Source organism: Myiozetetes cayanensis, unplaced genomic scaffold, assembly GCF_022539395.1.
Source record: "Myiozetetes cayanensis isolate MyiCay16 unplaced genomic scaffold, myiCay2020 scf5-8, whole genome shotgun sequence".
Classification (NCBI taxonomy): domain Eukaryota; kingdom Metazoa; phylum Chordata; class Aves; order Passeriformes; family Tyrannidae; genus Myiozetetes; species Myiozetetes cayanensis.
Window position 1 is genome coordinate 14638654 of NW_026087742.1, and position 9139 is coordinate 14647792.

The 9139-nt window shown below is 47.4% G+C and overlaps 1 protein-coding gene across 1 annotated transcript; it reads right to left on the bottom strand.

Annotated features, from left to right (window-relative positions):
• Window positions 1–1451: 1451 nt before the first annotated feature.
• On the bottom strand, window positions 1452–8939 carry ADAMTS1 (ADAM metallopeptidase with thrombospondin type 1 motif 1). Its single transcript, XM_050332715.1, has 9 exons — window positions 8305–8939; window positions 7500–7846; window positions 6926–7058; window positions 6379–6546; window positions 5806–6092; window positions 5380–5566; window positions 5103–5278; window positions 4094–4269; window positions 1452–3742 (listed from the first exon to the last, which is right to left on the bottom strand). Exons 1-9 carry the CDS (start codon window positions 8807–8809, stop codon window positions 3001–3003), a joined length of 2721 nt encoding a protein of 906 aa, XP_050188672.1. The 5' UTR covers window positions 8810–8939; the 3' UTR covers window positions 1452–3000.
• Between the last annotated feature and the right edge of the window lie 200 nt (window positions 8940–9139).

The window sequence follows — 9139 nt, forward strand, 5'->3', positions numbered from 1 at the left end:
TCACTCATTTTATTATGAAACCATTTGTGAAAGTGTAAAAATTGTTATTGACATTTGTTAGTGTAAAACACCAAATGTGTTTGATTTCCCTCACCCCCTCTTGTCTCCTCACTTGGCTCTAAGTAACCACAGGGCTGACTGACCTAGGCAATGCAGTCACAGCGTTTTGGAAATGCAGAACACTTTACCACCTTTTGTTCACTACCTTTTGTTAAAGAAGCGGGAATTGGCTGTATTTGACGGGATCCAAATTCCCTTCAGCATGAAAGGCGGTGCCTGTAAAATGCCATTTTTCTCTCCCAAGAGCCTCTTTAAGCACTGCTGCAAGAAGTGAGAGTATGTCAGCACCTTGGCTGGGCTTCAATTGATACGTATAGGTCTTGGAGAAGCTGTTTTCCTTTGCCTTGAATGTTTCTTCTAGGTTGAGGAGAGGAAATCTGGGCCATTGCCATCACTCAGAAGTCATGGGACCTCGTCAATTCTGTAGATATCACAGAGTGTTGCCTTTTCAGGACTGTAGCTCCTTGGACTTTTAAATGGAGACTGTTTCATGTAACACCAACCACCAGCTACATATTAGGATATGAAGTCTACAAGGAGTAATAATAACAGTAGAAAATGAAAATAAAAATTTGTTTTCTCTTGAAACTGTATATAATCCTAATTTTAACCTGCTGTAATAAAATATAGATGTATATATACATATCTATAAATAGTTATCTGCTGTATTTAGACATGCTTTTAACTATTTATAAATACAGAAAGAGACTGACTCCCTCCTAAACAATGTTAGAAGCAAAATATTCCCCAGTATTTTTGCATGTCAAAGTAATGCTCAATGAAGTGTGACGTGATGAGAATTTTTCTATGATGTGCTTTAGAGGGGCCAGGATTTTATCCATAGAATAGAGTGGGAACTATTTCTGCAAGACTGAGTCCAAACATTGGCAAAGGAAGTTTTAATAGATTTTTACATGACATAAAGCCAAAAGTATCCATAAATGACTGATGTCTCAAATTCCATGGCAAAAATCCTAGTGAGCTCAACAGAAGATTTTCCCTTGACTGCAGTGGTCATGAGATCAGATATGAGGGAGCAAAAATCAGTTTCTTGATGCTTAGTATCTATTTTAACATAATAAAAAGTGGAACCAACAGTGTCAGAACAGCTCATTCATACAGTACTTCTAATTAGAAAAGCATGATCAGGAGGGCCTCCAGAAACTGGTGAGGGAAACCTCTGAGTGCTTGTTAAAGGCTCTGAATTTTGGATGCTCCTTTCCCACTAGGGTAAGGTTAACCAAAGCAGGTAACACTACTTTTGTATGTGTTTTGCTGGTTATAAACAGCAATATACTGACAGCAATACTCCCTCTGCAAGCAGTTATTACAACCAGTAGCATCAGTCTAGTGCACCGTGATTTTTAATAGATGAATTAGTGGTTAAGTAATAAAATACAAAATTACCTCTTTTAATGTGATGTATGGTGTTACAGGTAGAGTTTTCCAAACCTCTTCACTAACACAGTTAATTAGTAGCCTTTTGCATAACATTTCCTTAGATTCCAAGCTCTTTCTGCCTGATGGACTAGTTTTAGTGTGGCGAAATAAAGACACTCCATTTCCAAAATTTATAGGGTTCTTTTATTACCTCTAGTAACATATTATACTGTATAAATACTCTATCCTTGTTATATGTCCTTTTAAAAAAGCGATAACTTAGAAGATCACATTAGACAAGAAGTATAAAAATAAATACGCTCATTATATGCATTTATTACAATTTATAACCTTTCCCAGAAGGGAAAGAAATATAAAATACTTATAAAGTATATAAAATCTATAGTAATATATTTTACTATATACATATGGAAAGCCATATTCTCTCATTGTCTATGAACTGGCACAAACTTCAATCCTGTGAATGCAGCTGTGGATGGACCTGCTATCCTTCAGCTTTGCCTTCCCATCTTATCAGTGACCGAGCACTACAAACCCATTAGAGGCCAGTAGGAGGTTCCCATTCACAGTGGGATTCTTCTTTTTTCTTTTTTTTTTAAATCCAAATGCAAACAATATCCATTGGCTGGGGTAAGGCAAAAGATTTGAATGTCAAAGCATGACTCCAATGCTCACAAATTCCATCAGTCTGTTTGACAGGAAGGTAGGACCAAGTTGGAATCAGAAAAGCCAGTGGAAGGTATGCAGAAGGCACAAAGAGCAACTAGAGATATTATCTGTTCCATGAGGATTTCCACTTTTTCTAGCCTCTGGATTACGTATGTCACCACAATGGCACCGGAGTGGATGAGAGAAATGGACAGGCACATTGGGATGACATAAAGGCACTTAAAAAAAAAAAGTCTAGTTATTTGTGAAGGTGACTGACTATTCTTGATATTTCTTACTCTTTACACGTAGAGAATATGGCTTTATTTTTATATAAAACTATTCTCTGTAACAATAGCAGCCATGAATGACATAGTTAAAGCTCCTTTTCCAATCCTGTTTTTTTGCCCTTTGTGAGGTAGGTAAGCTCTGACCAATTATTTTAAGCTATCTTTTTCACTCCACTTTCCCTCCCCTTCCTACACCTGGGGACTTGGTCAGTACCACAATATAAATCCAAAAGAAGGAAGAAATAACCAAACCCCATAATGTTTGCTTAAACATGTCTTACTGCTCCTGTTTTGTTTAATTTGTAACAGACATTAAAAAAAAGGCAATTATAGTGCCTTTTGGCCTTATCTGCTGAAGACGAGTGAGTGACATGGGTCTGCTATCCCATCAAATTTTCAGTTGGCAGGGTATTTTTAGGATGCAAAGCCAACCAAAGGTATTTGCACTGTCCCACCTCAATGGATCCTTACCATGAATTTCTTATGCAAAACCACATGTGCTGCCTCTAGCCCTCTTTTTTTTTTTTTCAGTGCATTGTTCTGAAGAAAAAAAAAAAAATTAAAATAATAAAAGACTTTTAGCTTTCCCAACTTGTCCTATTTAGCTGCAGTCCGTAACGTTGCAGAAGTCTATAAGGTGTTTCGGTTTCTTGGCAGGCTCACAGCTCTCTTGTGGCAGCACGCTGCCGTCGTAAGAAATGCATTTCAACAACCTCTTCTTGAAACCTTTCCCACATGTCTTTGAGCAGGGTGACCAGTCCCCCAGCTGCCACTGCGGGCAGGGCACGTCGGCACAGGGACGGAGGTTGCTGGGCTTCAGCTCCCGGGCGCAGTCGGAGGCCGGCCGGCCCTGCGGGTCCCGGCACTCCACTGCCCGCCGCTGCCAGCCCGAGCCACACGACTTGGAGCACTCGCCCCACTCCTCGATGACCCACTCGGACGAGATGATCTCCCTGATGGCGTTGAAAGACTCTTTCTTTCTACCGGGCGCCTTCTCCGTCCCAGGCTGCGTGGGCTTCTTCACAAAATAGGTGAACTTGATCTTGGGCTGCGGCAGGTCCCCCACCGTGAGGACCTGGATGGTCAAAGGCTCCTTCAGGGGGCTGAAACTGCGGATCCTCTCCAGGGCGGCAGAGGAGCCGCTGTACCTCAGCACGCTGCCCTTGTAGGTGATGTCCTGCTCCAGCGTGGACAAGGTGTAATCACCGTTGAGGACGTAGGTGCCATCTGCAGCTTTGATGGCGAGGAAGCTGCCATCGTGCCTCGCGCCCCTGTGGTTCCGCTGCTTCACCTCGATGTTGGTTGCCCCAGCCGGAATGGTGACGACATCGTGGTAGCCAGGCCTGCCCAAGAGAAAAGAGAAAGACTGAGTCCTCCCCTCTTCCCTAGGGAAATGGAAGAAGCTTCCCAGCACAAGGCTAAACTTCATTTTTAGTCAAAGCGCTTAGGTCATGAGCTGCCAACCTAATTAATGGATGAAGGGATTCCCAGAGTCACATCCCAAATTTGCAGAGACACGCCCACACGTAAGGGCTTTCTTTTGCTGCATCCCACTGTAACTTATCCTCAATCAGATGGTTCTGACCTCAGTTCCAACAATAAACTTGGGCAATACCTCACTGAATTGGAAAGCCAGAGTTTACACCCACAAAACATTCACCAGAACAAAGCAACAGCAGCTCATATATACTCACTTTGCTCTTACAAGGGTGCCAGAAACTTTCTTGCAAGTGGATCCGTTGCCACCGCAGATACCACATTTGTCGAACTTCTTGTTGGACCCTATCACACGGTCACAGCCAGCCTTCACACACTGCCCCTGCACACACACGGACGTGGAATCGGGGCTACACGGGGTGCCGTCCACAACCTTTGCAGGAAACAAAACGCAGGGCCTCTGATTAGAAGATGCACCTTGCTTTGGAAGTGCATAACACAGACACATACCAAATGCAAAATACAGACAGGTGGTAGACCTGCAGCACCTGTATTTTCAGGGCTTTGGAAACTAAAAACCAAAGCAGCCCATGGTCGGAGGTGTGCAGCGCTACTTCATCTCACTTGCAAAAATGATGTCATGGTGAGAGGAAACAGTAAACAATTTCAGTTTTCTCTAATACCCCCTCCTACAAAACTGTTTTACTGATTTCAAGTAAAGAAAGAAAATTGTTTTCTAATGTCACTAGAAGGCAGTCATGTTCTCAAAGTACAGTATTAACATTGCTTTTAATGTTGTTCAGCATATCCTCTATTTCTAGAAGTACTGGTCTACAAAAAACATCTGTGTCATCGCCCTGGTAGTTACTGGCTCTCAACATCTGATGACAGTGAGTTCAAGTAGCTGTGCAAGATGAACATTTTTCCTCATGTTTATTTTAAGCTGTCAGCATATTAGTAACCACTATGAGAAAGCACCAATGTTTTGGCAAAGTTCCCCCCTGGTTTTCTGAACATGTCTCAATGTAATCAAATTGGTAGAAGGACAGGAAAGGAAACCAGGGTGGAGTGGGTAGAAGAGGCAGTACATGTGAAATAACTGGAAGGACGGTGCCAGAATAGTTATAGCATGCTTGTACTGATCAAGCTGTACACGTAGGAAGAGCAATAATCCAACTTCAATATTCCATGCTTTGACCCTTCACATAAAGACAGAAAATAAAAATCCTACTCATATTAGATGGAAGAAGTAAAGTCTTGAAATACCTTTGGCTGTAAAACAAAGAAGTATCCTGTTCCTTTTGCTCGGCAAACCAACTTGCATCTGTCCTTTGGAGAGACACCAGCAAACTTGGGTGTCCACTCCACTGCAGGTCCACTTCCAAAGGGAGACTTGGAAAACTCGTTGTGCTTTTCACATTGTTCCTCCCTAAATGTTTTGCCTGCAGGCAGAGAAAAGACAGGTGGACATTAGATCATCCCTGGCCACGCTCTTCCTCCACAAGACACCAATCCTCTGCCTCAGAAGCGGGGAAAAGATTACCATCGTTGTCCGGGCAGTCCTCGATGTTACATGATCTGTATTGCACGCGTTTCCCTTCACAGTACTTCCCGCCGTTCCTGGGGATGGGGTTGTCGCACTCCCTGAAGGAATACTGCACTCCACCGCCGCAGGTCCGGGAGCACTCTCCCCACACGCCCCAGGATCCCCAACTCCCATGCACTGGCGTCTGGAATGACAAGCAGAAGCAGAACAAAAGTTAATACAGTAAGAGCAAGACAAAACCAAACCACAAAAACCACAGTCATGCTCATTTTTACTAAACTACTCATTAGATGCTCCAAGTTTGTTTTATTAGCTGTCTGCCTCCATCGATTCAAGCCCTTTTAACTGATTCCTCCCACTGCAGCATTTTCCATGCGACTCTGCAACCCCAAGATACATTCTGATTTCTTTTTCAATACTTACATCATAATGCTTCTTCTCAGTTTTATTCACACACTTGCCATTCATGCACCACTTCCCTTCCCCGCAACTGGTGCCGTCTGCCCAAGGGAAGTGTTTGGTTTGGCACACAAGCAGTCCTCCAGAAGTGCCAGTACACCACAGCGTTGTACACGTACTGGCTGCGTCGGGGCAGTGCTTGGACTCATCTCCAAATGTAAACTGGCACTGTCTGTTGGCATCGTACAATGTGCCAGGCAAGTCAGAAGGGAGTTGGATTGGTTTGTGGGGCTTGTCTAGCAAACATTCACCTGAAAACAAAAAAAAAAAAGGGGAAAAAAAAAAAGGCACACGATGCTGTGAGTGAATTCAGCTTTAAAAGGGAACTGCATTTGCTTTGTGACAGAAGTCTTTGAGCCCATTTGTGCCACCATTTCTGTAAAACTCTCTTCTAAATTCCCTGGCAGCATGCAAAAGGTTAACTCTATGCTGAAGCAGAAAGCACTGTTAAAAAAAAGGAAAAAGAAAAGAAAAAAAGCAGAGCAATAAAGCACAAGAGCTTAAATGCCACATGAATGGAAAGCTTAATAATCTTACCATGACCATTATCCAAAAATGTTGTAATCATGTAGGCACTACACGGAGACCACGGCTGGCTGCGATCCAGATTGGAAAGCATAGATGCCATCATGTGGAAATCCCGGCTTATTCCATTAATACCAGCACACTGCTTTGCATCGTCATGAGGCATGTTAAACACGTGGCCTTTAAAAAAAAAAGGAAAAGTCTGTGATTTTAGGAAGTCTGTCCTATGCATTACGAATAGTATTTTAAATATTACTCTAGAGCTGCTCATAGCCTGGTCTTTAAGTAATAACCCGAATCTGAATGCTGCCAGATTTCAAGCAGATGGCACTGCATCTTCTCTCCCCATTTTTTCCTGGAGTCAGTCAAACACACAGCTCTTGCAGACAATGCTGTGCAGACTGGATTTGCTTTCCCCAGTTCAACCTTGCTGCAAGGCAAAGCTTTGCCTCCTCCTGACTGCACTGGGTGAGCCTGCGGTGCAGGCTGGGCAGTTGCTTTTCAGCATCAAGCTGGCTTCAATTAATCACGTGAAATCTCCTTTCAAAGCTTCAAGTACCTAGTTCGTGGGCTGTTGTAAAGGCAGCCTGCAAACCATCGTCTTCTATGATAGAGCAACTGCGGTTTAGATCACAAACTGTTCCCACATCAGCCATCCCAAGAGTATCACATGTCTTGGCACCGCACAGGTCCTGTAAAAAAAGGCAGTTTCATTATTAATCAGATCAGAGACTTAACCTTGGCAAGAACCATCCAGCCCTGGCAGTTTGCCTTTACTTATGGAAAGAGCATAAATATTCAGTACTTCAATGGGTATGATGGCAAAAATCTGTCTTTGGAACATACACAAGGGTTACACGTAGAAATAAAATGCATAATTTCCATCCTAAATCTGCTAAAAATATATGGGGCAGAAACACAGTGCACAAACTGTGAGTTTCACCCGAGATGCTGCAAACAGCAAAAAACTAACAAAATAAAAAGCACTTCATCTAATTTTTAGCCTACTTCACTGAAGCTGTGATGACACAAGACTGTCTCTGAACATATTTTTGGAGGTTTCCTGGCAGAGGGGGCCTTCTAGGGTAGGGAGCAAAGGGCATGGGGATGGATTTGACCTTCATGTCCCTCACCTGCCTGGTGAAGAGGATTGCCGTGTCGTAGTGCTCCGCATGCCGGTCACTGGGCGGGTTGTGCTGCTTCTGCCAGCTGCAGAAGTTTCTCAGAGTCAGGGCTGCGTTTGAAGAGATATCAGGTCCCTTCCGCTCCTCGTAAATGACCATGATTTTCACCACCACGAGGCTGATGGAGTTGCGGATGCTGGGATGCTTGTACAGCTTGGCTGCCACGGAGAGCAGTGTCAGGAGATAGTGCTTCAGCCCGCTGCCGTGGAACTCAGCCATGGACTGGTCAGCCACCAGCATGGTCTCCACATAGCGGGGGCTGGACACGAATCTCTTCTTCCTCCTGCTTCTCGTTTCTGCATTAAAAAAAGAGAGGGAGAGGGAGGGAAAGTGCAGGTGAGCACAGCAATACAAGAGACCACCGTAAGGAAGCCCAAACTCATCGATACTCAAGGGATGCATCCCATGGCCCTGTGCCCGCCTCCCGCCCCCAAACTCCGGCAGCCCCCGATGAATAACCCCTCCAGCTCGCTGCCTCCGGGCGAACGCCGCACCCAGTGGGAAGCACTCCGCCGCCGCCCCTCGGGGTGCGATGCGGAGGAAACTCTGGCCGGAGCATCCCTGCCAGCCCCCGTCGGGGCGGGGGCGCTGGGCGAGGCAGAGCCCCCCCATCCCATCCCATCCCATCCCATCCCATCCCATCCCATCCCATCCCATCCCATCCCATCCCATCCCATCCCATCCCATCCCATCCCATCCCATCCCATCCCATCCCCAGTGCCCGCGGAGGGCGGCGCGGCGTCCCCGACGGTACCTGCGAGCCCGGCGAGCTGCGGCCCCTCCGCCTCCGCCCCCGCCTCGGCCACGGCGCAGCGGGCGGCGGGGGCGGCCCCGCGGGCCCCGCGCAGGCGGAGGAGGTGCGGGCCGGCGCGGTGCGCCGTGCCGGGGGCCGGCTGGATCAGGTACTGCCGGCCCCGCAGGGAGAAGGCGCCGCGCATCCCCGCGCACAGGCTGAGCGCGGCGGCCGAGCTGGGGTCCCGGTTCACCGTGCCGGAGTAGAAGCAGCGGGAGAGGTCGTCCTCGGGCGGCGGCGGCGGCCCGCCCAGGTACTGCAGGGTGAAGTCCGGGGCCAGGAAGCTGCTGTCGGGCTCCAGCTCCAGCGTCAGGCGCTCCCCGAAGGCCTCCAGGCGGAAGCGCTCGCTGCCGGCGGGCGCGCCCAGGCGCCGCGGCAGCACCAGGGCCCGGCGCTCGGCGCTGCACAGCCCCAGCAGCGCCGCCAGCACCGGCGCCAGCGCCGGCAGGGGCCCCCCGGGCCTCATCGCGGCCGCCGCGCTCGGGCGGGGGAGGCTCGCTGCTGCACCCGCCGGCTTGACGGAGCCCTCCTCGTGTCTTTATTTGACTTTATAGATTAATATGTAATAGAAATATAGGATTTTTTTTTTTTTTTTTGCTTTCAGGTTTTGGGGGGTGTCTGAGTCTCTTTCTGCTGGTGGAGGACCGGCCGGGCTCCGGGTCCCGCGGTCACTGGAGCGGCGGCGTCGGCTTTCCCATGGCCGGGGCGCGGCGGCGGGGAGTGAGGGTGTGCGAGGGCGGCAGCCGTGCCCCCCGGTCCGTCTCTCTGCCTTCTGTCCTGCTCTCGCTGCCGCTTC